Source organism: Bacillus rossius, chromosome 3 (assembly GCF_032445375.1).
Source record: "Bacillus rossius redtenbacheri isolate Brsri chromosome 3, Brsri_v3, whole genome shotgun sequence".
Lineage (NCBI taxonomy): Eukaryota > Metazoa > Arthropoda > Insecta > Phasmatodea > Bacillidae > Bacillus > Bacillus rossius.
In genome coordinates, this window is record NC_086332.1 from 78,581,469 (window position 1) to 78,599,190 (window position 17,722).

Sequence of the window (17,722 nt, forward strand, 5' to 3'; positions counted from 1 at the left end):
GCCCTTTTGTTAGCAGTTCATCAGAGAAAATGTTGAGCAGTGTTGCCAGATCTCTGCTGAAAGTGGAGGGGAACAGGCTCCCAGCTGGCAGTTGCTCAAAAAGCATGTATGAACTAAGAGGTGGATAGGCTACCAGGTGAATGTAAGTAGACTGCGCTTTCGAAAGACTTCTCAAAATTTGACCCTCAATGAGTCTGTCATCAATTTTATCACCCTAAAAATTGGGATTAAAGATAAAAATTTATAAGCATTGGAAAGTTATTTTCATCAGAAATAAATGATTACCAAATTTATTTCAGTAATCAGCTAACCTAATGCTATGAGACACATCTGAATGAAGTGAATGCTTAATATGTGATTCAAGAGTCCAAACAAGTATATTAAGCATTTTAACCAGAAAAAAAATTATGTATGTAGAAAATTAAAACATTCTGGTATGATATAAAGTTCAAATTATACCATAAACTTCTTGTTCTTGTCAAAATTTGTTCCTAAAGCTTTGATATTATTAAAATAATGTTACACATTATTTAGATGGTCTAAAATATCTTTGCAGTAGATTCATATTTGTTTCGACACTTAATGCATTTGAGGCAAGGCTTATCTTATTTCTCAAGACAGAATCTTCAAAATCCCAGTTTTTAAAAGTTGTAAATTAAGGAATTTTTTAAAGGCAGTGTGAAAGCAGTGTCTTCTAAGGCTTCTGCAAATATTTTTCTCATTAGAATCAAATTACATATCGCATATTACTATATTCTCGAAAATTAAATATTTTTTTAATTAAATTTTAACATACAGTGAATTTTTTCCCCACACTTCTCACAGGAGTCCAAGAAAAATGTATACAGTAAAATACAGGAATATACATGGAACCATAAGAGGTGTAAACTGTAGGAAAATAAAAATCTGACATACAATAAAATTTTAATTTTGAAAATTGTTTTGTTTATACAACTGATATATATATAAATATATACACATATATAAATATATATACACATATATAAATATATATACACATATATAAATATATATACACATATATAAATATATATACACATATATAAATATATATACACATATATAAATATATGTACACATATAAAAATATATACACACATATATAAATATATGTACACATATATAATTATTAGGATTGTTAGTGATTTTAAATAATTACAAATTTGTTAAACACAATCATACAGAAAACAAATCTAAATTTATCAATAAACTAGCTGCAGTACCCGGCATAGCCCGGGCTGAACACAGGGTGAAGGGGACCATAATTGAAATCAGATGTAGACAGTAATTGTCTTCATGATTTGAATGTTGAGTGTGCAAAATAATTATATCACTGGTAGAACCCGGTAGACATTCTGCCAGTGTTTGGTTATTTACCTCTATATATCTAAAAAATTGGTGGTCTGTATGTAATGTAGACTCTATAAAGCACTATAGATTACTTATATGGAAAAGATTCCATTATCTAGCTAATGCTCGGCATTCGTTGCAATGCCTCATTCAGTGTTGTTTTGTAATATGTTTGAAGTAGTTACACACATACAATCATCTATCCATCTCTCTACATATATATATATATATATATATCTTTTTCTCTATCTACATATATATCTATGTATCTCTCTCTCTATTTATCTCTCTATATCTACATGTATACATCTATACATCCCACCATTTCTATCTCTTCTATATATCAATCACTATATAGCTCTATACATCAATATATATCTCTCTATCTAACTCCATTTCATTCCCTATACCTAGTACTATCTCAACCTATTTCTGTCTCTCTCAATCTCACTCTATATCTATCACTCTATCTGTCTTTCTTTTATATTTAATTACATTGTGTCATGCGTGCACACTTATACAACGAAAACTGACGAAGTGCCGCTATATAATATGAAATAAACACATTTATTGAAACCACTCTCGGGCTACCTATTGTTTATATCACACATGAACTGAAATGTCGGTGTTTGTATTTTATTCAGTTCAATTCTGTGAATTATCACTGTTTATATTTAATTCAGTTCAATTCTGTAATGTATGCGCACTCATACACCGAAAACACACGAACTACTGCTAAAATATAAGAAATACAAACATTTTTTGAAACGATTCGAGCTCCAACTATTGTTCTACCCTCTCAGAAACCTTCACCGGCATGCGCATAACAACTCACCAAAATTTCATCGCAATCGGATGAATGGTATAGGAAGGCATACGACACAAACAAAAGAAAATTCAAGACATGACAAACGCATCAAACAATGGCAAGTTTAAAATTCAAGGCAACTCTATCTATATAGGAAGTTAAGAACTGAACTGCTATTAGTGCCGTTAGTTTGCTAGCCGCCGCGAGCTCCACTAAGCGGGCTGGTCTCACCAAGGAGAAGGATATGAATTTGCCAGACCTTAGTATGTATGCGATCGTGTGGCAGACATAGAGAAATGAAACTCACTCACTATTTGTATGTCTATGACCTATGATTTTTTCTGTTATAAAATTAAATCACACTTTCAATCCAATATGGAGGGAATTTCACATGAATATGTAGCCTATGTGTTAATCCAGGTTATAAACTATCTGTGTGCCAAATTTCAATCAAATCCGTTCAGCTGTTTTTGCATGATTGAGTAACAAACATCCATCCATCCATCCATCCATACTTACAAACTTTCGCGTTTATAATATTAGTAGGATTATCTTAGCCTTACCATAAACACCTCTAAGTCTGGCACCATTTGAGGAATGCACAGTACCCAACATCCCAATGTTCAGTCTTGCTTTTAATATGTAGACAGTAAGTTCATCTTTCAAGATGACAAATTTGCTAAACCTCCTCTAAGAGGCTGTCGTCTACAGAATTGAATTGCCTGTGATGTCTCTAGAAACCAATCAAATGCTTTAAAAGTTTTTAAACTTGCATTGCAATATGTAAAAACATTATGATTTGCTAGACTCCTGGAGAGTTCCTTTAGGAGAGTTGGCAGGAGAACAGCTAGTACTTACATGATGGCCACTTTTTGCATAACCAAATTCTAGATATTTTTGCAAGATGTTAAGGTTTTCCTAAAAACTTTTATGAAATGTTTACTATACATTAATAAGAATATAGCTAACCATTGATGGTTACATCGTACTACTATATATATGGGAAATTTTGTGAGGCAAGCAAAAACTACTGAATGGATTTGAATGAAATTTGGCACACAGATAGTTACCTGAATTAACACACAGGTCTCATATTAATATGAAATTCTATTCCTAATATAGTTAAAACGTGATAAATTCATTTTAATCAAGAAAATCAATGGTCATACACAGTGTGTGTCATTTCTCTGTCGGTCTGACAACTTCATATTCTTCTATTTGGTACGAACCAGTCCGCTTAGTATAGCTCACGGCGGCTAGAAATATAAAGAAGATACTAACAGTTTAGTTCTTAAATTCATCAGTAGCTAGCGTAGCCTTGAATTACAAATACACTATCATTTTTTAATGCGTGTGGATATTTATTTAACACACAGGCTACTAGCTTACTAATACTTTTTAGCAATGTACATTGTGTGTTGTTTCTCTGTCGGTCTGGCAACTTCTCCTTGGAACAAACAAATTTGTTTTTTTGTTTATTTAGATATTAGAATAGTATTTAAGTTAGTTTAAGAATAACTGTTAGTTTAGTTAGATACTGGAATGGTTTTAGTTAGATTGAAAATTTTATGATTTTTTTAAAAATAGTACTTGCAAAATCCCGCGAAAGCGTAAGTCTAATCTTTCACAAAGCTCTAATAAAGTTTAGCTATGAAAATAGCTAGAAATAACGAGACGTCTGAACAAGCCGACCTGCGAAGGCTTGAACAGGCGATGCGTGAGAAAGCACACAATGCTGCAGACACACCAGAACAGTTGCAAGATCAGCGTCAACAGCATGCTGAGTATCTAGCGTCTCAACAGGATGCAGACACACCAGAACAGTACCAAGCTAGATGTCAGCAGCAGGCAACTTGCATGGCGTCCCAAAGAGCCACAGAAACTTTTGAAGCGGCTGAATCTCGCAGACGCGCTGTTGCTGTAAGGACAGCACATCGTCAAATATTAACCAGAAACACATGGGAGGTGTTCCATAAAGCTGCATTTGAGTATGATGAAACTCTTGATAGTGAAAGTCACCAGCTTTAAAAAAAAAAATAGAATGAATGTGCAACGATTGCAGATTTTGCGAAGCTCTTAAATGGAAAGAGGAAGCAGCAGGTATGTGTTGTTCGGGCGGAAAAGTAGCCATTCCTTCCATAGACGAGCCAGTTGAACCTTTGAGATAGCTTTTCTCATATGAAACAGATGAGTCTCGCCGTTTCCTGAGAAGTATAAGTAAATACAATACGCGCTTTCATATGACATCTTTTGGAGATGATAAAATTCTCAATGCCAAGATTTTTCCCGACATTCACAATCCAAAGACAAGTATATGGCAGAATTGGTTCTTTCCTTCCTACTACCAATATACAACCACAATTTTTGCAAATTTATTTCATGGGTGATGAAGAATCAGAAGTCGATAGGCGTGCTGAGTATCAGCAAGATGAAGGAATTAACATTGTTCAAAAATTATGAGTTCTACATTATTGAAACATTTTGGTGCATGAAATTAAAACAGCTAGGGACAGAATGACCAATGATAATAATTACAAGGTAGTGAACCAACCAGACCGTGTACCACGTGGTCAACATGAGAGACCGTTCAATATCCCGACCAAAAATGAAATATCTGTCGTACTAATTAGTGGTGAACTAACTACGTCTCGGGACATAGTTGTACAGACGCACGATGGCATGATCACTAGGGTTCCCGACACACACAAATTTTATGATGCACTGGAGTACCCGATAATTGACATACCTCAGATAAATCCATTTGCCGAACTTCCCATGCCAAACATGTGTCCTGCAAAGACTTTTATGCTTATCACTTGATACATTGTGACAATTTTAATTTATTGCTTCGGTGTAGGCTCCTCCATCAGTTTTTGGTAGACATGTATGTAAAGATGGAAAGTGAGCACTTATAATTTATTTCTTTAAATAAAAAAAATGCGCACAGAAAACTACATTCACTTACAAGATGCGATAAGAAATGATGCAGATTAGGGGCCAATAACTTGGGTCAGATGGTGATTCTCCAGTCATCATTTGTGAATAGCTTGAGATACCTTCATGAACACTAACTGGATGTGTTCACATACGTGCTTAGTTACGGGAGGCCTGATCTATTTATTACAATGACATGTAACCCCCCCCCCGGGCCAGAAATCACCAAACAAAATTATTTCTGATCAAAGTTCAACAGACAGGTATGACTTAACAGCTAGATTATTTAAAATAAAAGTAAAGAAGTTGGTTGCTTTACTTACAAAGGATGAAATATTTGGTTACATGCAGTGCTTCATTACTTGATCGAGTGGCATAATCGAGGTTTGCCTCACATGCACTTACTGCTTTGGTTGAAGGAAAAATTGCTTCCTTACCAAATAGACGAAGTCATACATGTGGAGATACCAAACACGGAAACCGATCAAAAGCTCTATGATATGGTGACCAAGAATATGATTCATGGGCCCTGTGGTGCACTAAATTCTTAATCGCTGTACATGAAGAAAGGAAAATGTTCTAAAATTCTAAAAAGTATCCGACAATGCTTTTAAAAGATACTCAAACCAACAATTAAGGCTATCCTCTGTACAGGCGTAGTGCACAAGAATATAGTGGATGCACAACTCAAAACCCAGGCAGGAATACAGGAAATATTGGTGGACAGTAGCTGTGTGGTCCCATATTCTCCCCTCCTGTCTAAAAATTTTAATTCCTATATAAATGCAGAGTTCTGTACTAAGGTAAATATGATAAAATATATTTGAAAATATATAAATAAAGGTAGAGACCAGGCTACTTTTAAAATCCAATAGCAAGGGAATGTAAACATTGACCTGAGAGATGAGGTGCAAACATTTAGATGCAATCGATATGTTAAAACTAACGAAGCAGCATGGTGGATCTTGGGTCTGCCTCTGCACAAGAGACACCCAACAGTCACTCATCTAGTGATACATCTACCCAATGGTGAGGTTTACTACACTCAAAATAATTTTAGAGAGAGATTAGCAGCACCACCTAGAACGAAACTAACTGCATTTTTTTCTGTTGAGCAAAATGACGCATGTTACTATATATGGAATACATCGCTGAAGGAATGGAAACGTCATTTACAAGGAACACCTTTAAATGGCTGGCCAGGTGTATACGCAGGGGATGCTGTTGGCCGCATTTACACTGTGCATGTTAGCAAGTGTAAATGTTATTGTTTGCGAATGCTGCTAAATGTAATAACTTCTTGGATCTAAAAACTGCTGATGGCCAAGAACTTGAACTTTTCGACAGGTTTGTGAAAAGTTGGGGTTGTTGGAAGCTGACAACCACTGGGATGTCACCATAGAAAAGGCTGTGTTGTGTCACTCACCAGCACGAAAACTATTTGCCACATTGATATGCACTTGCAGTTTATCCAAACCTCTGCAACTATGGGACAAGTACAAAAATGCATTCTCAAAGGATATCTTTCACAGATTTAAAAGAATCTATCAAGTCAACAATGATCTTTGTTTCAATGAGGCATTGGTACTTATCGAGGACCAAATAATAATTTCCGGAATGTAATTGTCCGATTTTGGTATGTCCACACCACAACATAAAGGAGAGCTGTCAAACGATTTGATCAGAGAGTTAAGCTACGATCACACTATATTAGATGCTCACATGAGCGAAACTGGACAATGTCTGCTACCCAAGAAAAAAGAGATTTACCACGAGTTGAGTGGTGAAGGCAGTCTTTTTTCCTTGATGCCCCGAGTGATACAGGCAAAACTTTTTTGCTTAATTTGCTTATAACAAAAATTCGCAATGATATTAAAGTCGCACTAGCTGTGGCTTCCTCTGGAATCGCTGCAACATTGCTAGCGGTGGGCAGACGGCACAGTCAGTCTTTAAATTACCTCTTAATCTGGCGAGTGAAGAAACCCCAACATGCAACATCAGTAAGAGCAGTGCCAGTGGCGTCCTGTTGAAATAGTGAACGTTGATGCACAAATGTGCTACTGAGGCTCTTGATTACTGTATACAAGACATGCACAGGAATCAAACATTAATGGGTGGCGTGGTGGTGTTACTGGCAAGTGATTTTAGGCAGACTTTGCCTGTCAAGTGAGGCACTTCCGCAGACTAAATTAATGCGTTTAAAAGCATCATACATGTGGACCAAAGTTGAAAAGCTTCATCTCACTACTAATATACGTGTCCAGTTATGTAGCGATGTATAGTCAGATGCGTATGCTCAGAAAATGCTATCTTGCTCACGTGTTTCTGGGTCGCAAAATATGCATGTTTTGCTGAACTAAATAAATCATTTAACATAGTTTACAGGAGTATATTGCAGTATTTCACGGCTAGACCACTTGTGATAAAATTTGACATGGGCGAAGCAGCAGGCGGAAGCTTTATTTTATCAAGAATAAATTCCACACGTATACATCAATAATTGTATATAATGTTTTCCATAGTTTGCAAACATAATTTTGTGATGATATTTGTAAATTATAAATTATAATAAATATAATATGGTTTTACATTGTTTGATTCAACATAAGGCTTGACAAAAAACATTATACATATATAGTAGCATCCTATTGAAATCATTTTTAGTTTTTTTTTCAAGAGAACTACAATAATGGGCACTGAGGATTGGTGCTCTATTGACAAAAAATCCATTATTTTAACCACGGGAGCACACCTGCGGGTTACAGCTAGTATTTAATAAAACCAAATAATATTAAATACACCATTTAATATTCATTATATGAAATAAGTCATTCCAGTTAGACAGTATTACTTCTGTGGTGTTTTACCTGAACATAATTTAGAAGCTCTTGTATGTTGCTTAAACTATAAGAGTATCAATAAACTGCAAAATTTTACAAAAAGACAGCATTGGTATAAATACATAATGCCACAATTAAAATTAATTCCACAGTTGCCACCAGGTATAAAACAATTCACACATGACAATAAAAAATATTAACATAACTAACAAAAATACTGGCGAGAATTTTAAGTGTTACAAAATACGTTCCTAGCTTTAAATTCTTCATAAAGAACCTTTCAACACAGTATGAATTTTGAGTTGGACAAGTAGGAAGATATTATTTCCTATTCATCAGAAAATTGTTTTAATACTGGTTGCAAAACAAATATATTTACAAATTAATTTTAATAGAAAATCTTAAACATGTGTTTTTCTTAACAGCCCTTTAAAAAAATTTATATTAAAACACTTGAAAGCATAATTAGGGCACCATCCGATAGTCTAATTTCTTCCATGTTCAACAAAAAATTTGTTTTATTCTGCAATAGAGCTTCTAGTTTTTCAAGTGACAATTCAAGAATAGTTTTCAGTTTTGGCTTCTGTTTATTTTTACTGTTGGCGAAAAGCTTCAGATGTTACAGTAAAAAAAGTGTTAGTGGAGTCCACATGCAACAGAAATGAAACTTCTTGCTTATTAGGCATAGAAAGAGATAAATTATTTTTTTTATTGAAAATAATTGAGAACAGCAAGTATTATGATCTTTGAAAAAAAAAGAAAAAAATGAGTATTCCATAGCATTACTGCTGCGTCTTTTCTACCTCTCCTCTGCTGTCTCCTCTTCCGGCCGTTACAACTAGCTTATAGCATGCTACGCTACATACCTATTCAACCACTAGTGCATGTGTTGGAGTGGCATCGCCACCGATACTCTCATCCTCTACCGGTTCCCCCACCACATACCTAACTATTGCTCTCCCATGATCTGAATTTTCATAATGCTTAAATTGTATCCCCCTCAGCAAAGAAACACGAGAGAAGAAAGAAATTGAGTGGCGACTTCCTACATCTCCGACAACTCATAGTTTATCAGATGTCGTATTCCTTACATCTGCTGCACTGGGAGGTTCGCTAGTAAAAATTGCTCAGAAATGATATAAGGCAGTTTGTACGCACAGCATGCAGTTTTTCAACTAAGCTGTAAAGAGCACTAAAAGTTGATACAAGTGTGACAGTTTGTAAGCAACACTAGCAGTTAACCAAGTGCTTTCCAAATTTCTAGAGAGAGAGATACTTCCCTAATGGCTTTCAAATATTGATAGGTCTCTTGGCAGCAATAAAATTCACACCTAATTCAAGGTTTCTCAATTTTCCTTGTCAGGTGGCCACCCTACTCTACCATCTTGTGCCAGCATGCCAAGAAGGGTTAAAAGCACACTATCATAAAGGCTTAAAGGTGCCATCTGGTCGGGGTGTATGTTTAAGTGAGGTGGGATGATAAGTGCGACGCTCGCTGGTATTTTGAGCGCTGTATAGCCTCCCAGTGCAAGGCTCTGAACTGGCAGCCAGTCTTCTCGTCACAGGAAAACTGTGAAATTTGAGCAGTGACCGTAACATATGTCGGAGAAATGAAGATACAGGTGTAATGCAAGTACCTCAAGTGCTTTCAATAATCTGTACCGGTTGTTTTATACCTAAAAATTACTCCAAAAACTGCCTTTTAGCTATTTACAGTTATAAAAAAAAAGTTAAAAAAAAAAAAAAAAAAAACAATCTGAAATCAAAAGTACTTTTCATCCTTCATCAAATTCTTAAAAGCTTTTCGTAAACAGACCCCACTCAGATATCTTGAGAAGTTTTGAAATTGTGTTATTTTTCCTGCAACTCTGCGCACCGTATGTGCGCCCGGGCAGACAGCACCCGTAAGGCCCATTTACACTGGACGTATATATTGTACAACTAGCGGACACACTAACATTACCAATGTGAACATGCCAGACATTAAATGTCGCATACATATGCATCGCCATGTTGCACTAATGCATAAACACTGGCCAACCTGAGACCTAGTGTTCAATGAGAAAACTTGCAATATCTCAGATGCTTATTTCATGCAAGTTTGTATCACGTGTAAAAACACCATTAAGGCAATACTTGTATATCTGAGTTTTAAAGCTTTAGTTCAAGGGCTTTCTACTTTTGAGGTAAGTGTCAGACCATTTGTGAGTGCAATGGAAAGGAAAAAAAAAATGGCCAAATGGTGGTGATGAGGGATGTTCATGCTACAGAATATAGAAACAGTTGCAAGAAACATGTTTTGAAAGAAATAAGCAGAGAAATAGGACAATACCTAGGACTAGGAACTAGTAATGTTTCTAAATGGCCCCACTATGTACTTGAAATTATTTTTTAAAAATATATATTGTTTATCCAGTAAAATTATCAGTGTAACCTGTGTGTGCTGGAAATAAACATGATTGAGTGTACTTCTAGCTTTATTTTTGTAGCCGATACTTGATCCAGTACGATTATGTACTAGAAAGTAAGTGACACTTATAACAAATATATATAATGTGAGGTGTCTAAACACTAATCTCAGACAATGACATCTAGACACAAGCATCCACTGTTCTGATTCAGATGGTTTAAAGGATACATTTTCCAGAATTTGGGCTTAATTGAAATTTTTTAAGTAAAATGTGTTTTGGTGACAGCATGTATTTTCATTTGTTTGCAGTAAACTGTTGGCCACGTACTTGTGCAGAAATCAAAGTACTATTAAACTTTCCAGTAGGTAGTGTACATTTTTCCCACAATTAATGCAATATTGTCTTAGTATGGTTTTACATTCAAACCAATTACACTGTCCAGAAAACTACCTGCTACTTACAGAAATTTTTTTTTAATGCTTAAAAATATTTAATGTATTTCAACAGTAACTTTTTATTTAGATGTTTAGTACAAGGCTTTAATATTGTAAACCAAGCATTTACATAATAAAATTTTCCAAACATGCCTTTGCATTAGAAATGACTGATATGTACAAAATACAAATACAAAATAACTAATCGGTATTTCTCTATCCTAAATGAAACATGAAAATAACATAAGTTAAAAGTTATAGCTTCATGTTAAATGTCATCTTAGCACACCGGAGACAATTTGTGAAATAGTATGCAAGAGAATCTATAAAATGAAGGAAATGGCTACCATGCTTCAAACAAAAACCGTGACCTGAACGTGAGCCGAACTAACACGTAACTATAGTCGTCGTACTCTTACCATGAAAGTGTGCGGGCCATCAAATGTAATTTACTTGGCACTTGACAGAGTGCGCGTATTGCATGAAATCTGTGAGCTATTATTATCTATATTCAACTACGTGCACGCACTCAATATGGGCATCAATGAAACCAAACATGAATGATGCAAACTAGCGCTGGCTCCATTTTTATAAGTGATACATAGCGGTGACAAAGACGAACGGATAAAGGTTATATTGTTGGAAAACATCTTCAAAAGAATATTTACATATCAGATATCTTAGTATTTCTGATAATTAAAACCAGTAAGCTGTAATATCCAAACAAAAAAAAATTTCAACTTCAGATTGCTATTGCACAGTGTTTTTATCATATCATTTTTATTACCTAAACAAAGTGCTCACACTCTTAACAGCGCGGGATCAAAAACATCAAACCACATTTATGTAAATTTTTTTCTTTCAAATTTTAAAACATTGATGCCCTAAAATAACGGTGCAACGATTATGCAAGTGAAACGATTATGCGATAAAACATGGTAATTGTTTTACTGTATGCAAGGAATTGAGACGTAAAAATATGCCTTGCAGAGAGGGCTTCCTTAATCACCTTGGGCTGTACAACACAAATATTTTATTTCAGACCAGGTAACAATACTATGGTCTTAAGACAATTCACTTATATAACACCACCAAAAATTTTAAGGGTTTAAAAAATTATTTCAATTTCCCGTATTTAGGGCAATGTGTTATCCACTTATTAACAAAAAATTTAAAATTTGATTCTTAAGTGCCTCAAATCCAAATCTCAAGATTAGAAATAAAGTACATGAGCAGAAAAATAGAAACAAATAAATTTAAAAAAAATAAATTTATTCATTCAGTAATTTTTAAAATAAAAAAAATTGCCTGTGGGGTATAACATTTTTTTTGTCAAACATGTTTCCTTAAGTTCTAAAATATTCCCGGAGTACTGTATCTAATGACAGATTCATTTTTAGATAGTTTCTGTAGAGATAAATAATACCGTATTGGCCCGAATATAAGGCGACCCCGAATATAAGGCGACCTGCAGTTTCAGGAGGCCAAACAAATGTAAAAATAATTTTTGGTAGAAATTAATGTGAAAATTCATTAGACATACATTTTGTGTTGATAAATCGTTTTTGCATTTATGTATAACAATTAATTTATATTTATCACATTACTTATTTAAAATAAGTTTGAATGGCCTACCCTAAAAGTCAAAAGAAAACAATTAGAAAATATTTACATTTTTAAGTATTACATTAGAAATTTTTTCGTATGTTTACTCTAATGTAGCTGCATAATTGTCATCTTCAGAGCTGTTTATTTGTCTAGAGCTCGTTCCCCGCCGTTCCACCGATGTGTGATTCTGTGATTGTTCATTTTTCACAGTTTACTGTATCTACGAATTTAAAATTTTTACAATGGCTATTAATCACTCTTAAAATACAGCATTTAACTTTCCGTTTGACTTAAGCTACGTATTACCACAGAACAAGGCGTATTACTATTTAGTAGTGTGTTAAACGTAAAAAAAGCAAACAAAGAATGCATCTTGCCGGAACAAAACAAGTGGCTAGCTGACATGATGAAGCATACGGCCATGAATAACTCGGTTACGTGACCGCGTATATTTGTCCATATTACTCTCTGACAGAGAGAGTCTGTTCTATGAATTTGAAAGAATAATCTATTATAATTATGAAAGGTTTTTACATAAATAAAGAGTGGATTATTAAAATAGCTTTTGAAGCAACGTACCAAATTCCTGTTAATATGGCGTCTTCGTGCGTGTTCGGCAATGTTCGTTTTACAACAAAGAAATATTGTGGAAAGACAGTTGGCAGCCGTGAATTTCCAAACATTACATCCGAAATGTTTGTAAACGTAAACAATCGTTCTGAAAATAACTGTGATATTTTAGTACAAATATTTCCGTTAAAAATCTGAAGATAAATTACCGTAAATGTTAACACGCGATTGTACACAAAGTACAAATATGAATTGTGAAATAAAAGGTTGCCATTTTGAGATGCTTCAACATTCACGTTTTTACTCAAGAACAAATATTTTAATTTTCAACTTCAAACAATTGTGAATTACTGCAATATTAGGTGGATTTATCGTTTTTCCCCGTGTGAGGTAACAAAGTTTTAGTTAATATAAAAAATTGTGAACGTTTTGTTAAACAATGTTTCTACTGTAGCTTTCAGCTTGGAACTAATGTTTGCGGTTCTGACGTCTTGGGTGCGAAAATAAGGCGACTTCCAATTTTTGCATCTTTCGTTTATGTAAAAATGGTCGCCTTATATTCGGACCAATACGGTACTTTGTGAAATACTGAATTGCTAGCATTTGAAATTATGAATTTTCCTCCTTTAAATATATTTCCTCAAATATGAAATCTTTTTAATACTAAAGATTTGAGGATTTGTTTGGCCTATCTTTAATATTTAGCGTACAAAAATGTATTAACTTTGGTAACTTTAGAATCTAAAACTGAAATACAAACCAAATATATTTGGGCAATAGGGTTCTGCAAGTGCAGATAATTTAATTATTTGATGATTCTTGGGTACAGAGACAAGTTTAATAAATAATTTCATTCCAGCACTACAGAAATAGAATAATAAAAAAGGCACAGTTTCAACAAAAAATGTAATAATTTCTCTACTTGTAATTCTCAAATGCAGTTCTTATCCAGTACAATTTACTGTAAAAGTAATTGTTACAAATACAATGAGGAATGTGAACACATCACTATTTTGATGGGAATTAACTGTTAATATTTGTGCATATGATCAATTTGAGTTGCATATTCACAAGTCATGACTTCTTGAGGATGTAGCATAGCTAGTCAAGATCATTGTAAATACTAGGGGAATTAAAAGGAATCTATAAGTACAATTTGAACCTTCATATAGAAAATAAGAAATTAAAGAAACATTTTAAAGACCACAAATGTATTATTCACATATCACTAAAACTAACTGTACAATGGCAAAAAGTTCAATATACAAAAAGAAAGATACAAAAAAAATTCTAACAAGGTCATTCACATGTTCTGATACATTCTCTTTCACACTAATAACCATTCAATTCACTTAACTGTCCACTGCACACGGTTATTGGTACTATTCTCACAATGCCCTGATCGGTGGTGCTTCGACGGTCTACTATAAACACTCCATTCTTGGGTTGTGTGTGCGGAAGTCACGTGCAAACATGCCGTGCACAATGACAGTTTTTGGAAGAAAAAAAAAAATCAACTTTTAAGATCTGCAAGATTTTTTCGAGTCGAGCCTCATGAGCTCTTATGACTTGGGCACCTCTTACAGCCATCTAGCTGCAGTACATTTTTAGAATTTATCGACACGTTCAAAAATACAGAAAGCATGGAACCTATTGTCCTCGCATTTGACTCACGATTTCACAAAACTAAATCTACCCCATTCAGTTCTTGTCTTCTTTCTTCTTCTCAGTCTCTTCGCTTGTCTGGCCGTCTGTGCTGCTGCTCGTGCCCTCTGAGCCACCCTCGCGCTCAGCAGCCATCTGCAGCGACAATAAACCCCATAAACACATTGAAACATTATACTATATACTTACTGCAATTTTATACCAAGTATTATTCACAAAGCATTCAAAAAAGTGTTCCTGACTAATAAAAATCCTTCCACCAAGGCGACCTGGTATGCTTGATGCTTAGCTGGCACTTCCAGGATTTTGGTCTGCCTCATGACAGACATCGGTGGGTAGGGGTGTTTTCTCGAGGTGCACTCTCATTCATCCTCCTAGACACTCTCTTACTGGTTTACTGAAGAGACTCATTCCACAGAACCTTTCAGTGTATGGATGACCCCACCAAGCCTACAACTTAAAAGTTTGCCACTCGGCAGATAATGCAATATCCTCATGTTAACCTTTATCAATACTTAAAATATTTAAATATCTGATTCCGCTGGATAAATTGTCTATCTGACATAAATGACATACATACGCAAATAATTGCATTATTGTGTGTCAACTATAATAAAGTCAAATTTTTAAGTCATGGTGACACATATTACACTTTATATTGGAAACTACAAAGAAGAAAAAAGTCAACTTTCACGTGAACTGTACTTTAAACTTAACAAGTTCTACAACTGAACCAACACAATTGAAACACATTTCCTCATGGAATCATGGAACTTGAAAAGTTACCAATTACTAGAGACCTGGAAAATTTGCGGGTTAATTTCGTGTTATGCTAAAATTCAAATAATTATACCTTAGTGCTGCTTCTGTCATTGGTTCACTGTTAATCTGGAGGACTGAGGGCCAATTAGAGACCCTCACTCATACAAGTGTCGAATCACAGGCCACCCAGTCAAGACGACTCACAAGTCAGCAGCCAATGAACAGTTGGCATTTGCCCGAGTGTGTAGAGGATATTGGAGTCTATCCTGGAGGTCATTGAACCCGCAAATTTTCTGGGTCTCAACCAATTACTACTTGTAAACAAGAGATACCAAATAGGCAATGAAAAGGACCAACCTTTTTGTATGCCATCTCAAATAACTTGAGAGATGCTTGTTGCAGAGATGATGTTTGTTTGCGTATTTCTTCAGGATCCATGTCATCCTTCTTCGAGAGCATCTCCCGCACTTGCGTAATCTGCTCAGTTAGTTTATCACACTGCAACACAACCAACATGCAACACCATCAACAATACTCCTACTAAAGTAAAATGCAAGAGAGTCCAGTCTGTTGTTTTTTATCTTATTAGCCAACCATAAACCTTATGTCTGAGATAAGAAAAACTGCGGCTAAGATGACGGACATGTTGTATTTGTGTCTTAACTGAAGTGCTGATAAGTCTTACAAGGTTTTCTCGTATAATTGTTGCACATTATATACTAAAATCAAGTTTGAAAAGTAAGGGTGCGTCGTTTATGTGGGAACAAAATTTTTTGTTAGGTAAAGTTATTCATAAAAACAAAACCCATTCATGGAAAGTACGCTTATTTCCAACTTTAAATAGAAAAACAAAATCTGACCCGAACGCAAGCCACTTGAATCTGTGACATGAACTAACGCGTAAACTATCGTCGTAGTACACACTTACCACGAAAGAATGTAGTTAACTCGGCACTCGACAGAGAGTGAGTGTTGCATGAATCAGCGAGATACCGATATTCGACTATGTGTGCGCGCTCTATACGGGAAGAAACATAACCAAACATGAATAATGCCAATTAGCACTGGCTACATTTTTATAAGCAATACACTGAGGCAACGCAGATGAACAAAAAAAGATTAAAATGTTTAAAAACATCTTTGAAAGAAAATTTACACGTTAAACAACTTCGTATTTCCATTAATTAAATAAGTGGTAATGACCGAATAAATATTAGATTTCTACTTTAAAATACATTGTTTTATACGGAAAAGATACCTACACAAAGTGCTCGGAGTCTAATAGCAGGACCAAAAACATCATGTGAGGTTTACATGAGTTTTTTTATCAAAATTTTGAAGCCCTAAAATATGGATGCGACGATTATGCGATAAAACAGGGCAAGTGATGGATATAAATTAAAATAATTTAATTATACGTGCACATGTGTCCTGGACAAACTGCAAAGTCAGAATATAATGTGAGTCAGGTCACTGAAATTCTTCAACTTCTTTATAATTGTGTAAAGATTTATAATATACAACAATTTTTAAATTTTCAAAATAATGTATACTTATATTATATGAATAAATGATATTAATGGAAAATAGTATAAAAAATTAATTAACTACTATATTTCCTCAAACCACTTGATATATTTATAACATTGAAAATTGTGTATGTGTTATGTCGGCTAAGAGGTTACAAGCAACACACTCACACAATGAACGCTTATTACTTATTTCTAGGGGTGTGCGGGGACCCGACATTTTTGATTTCAGTTCGGTTCCATGACTACCCGAACTCGCCCCGATTAATTTTAATGGATTCGAAATGCTTCGATCCAAAGCCTAGACTCGACATTACATTTCTGTTTTTCTGATTATTGAAGAAAAATTACTATTCAAGTTCATTTACTGGCCAAGGAACAACCATTCTAGGAGAAACTATGGAAGACTCAGAAATTCCTACATACTTGGTGAGCTTAGCAAAGGTGTAGGTGAATATAATGAAATGTGTATTGATGCATAGCATAGCTAAAAATTGAAAATTTAATCAAACAAGAAAAAATATATATATAGAGAAATGAAAACCAAATATAAAAAATATAAAAATGAAACTTCTAGATACAACATATCTGGCTAAGAACTGGGTTGTTCAAATACACAAACTTAATACTATGACAATATAAATTCAAAAGTAAAAATATATAAGATTTAAATAAACACTGATTTATGAAATAAGAATAAAAATAACACTTAAACATATCCAATGTTTACATGAGTTATAAGTAGGACTGTGCAGTACCCGTATTTTTTGATTCTGGTTTTGGCTACTTT

The 17,722-nt window shown here is 34.5% G+C and overlaps 1 protein-coding gene across 1 annotated transcript in view; it reads right to left on the bottom strand.

Moving 5' to 3' along the window:
- Positions 1-14,166: 14,166 nt before the first annotated feature.
- The window catches only part of LOC134530944 (heat shock 70 kDa protein cognate 5), a 77,256-nt gene continuing 73,700 nt past the window's right edge, over positions 14,167-17,722 (bottom strand). Inside the window, exons 13-14 of the mRNA XM_063366279.1 lie at positions 15,761-15,901; positions 14,167-14,776 (exon numbers count right to left, since the gene is read on the bottom strand). Coding sequence (XP_063222349.1) covers positions 14,678-14,776; positions 15,761-15,901 — 240 coding nt within the window. The 3' untranslated portion in view covers positions 14,167-14,677. The remainder of the gene's footprint in view (positions 14,777-15,760; positions 15,902-17,722) is intronic.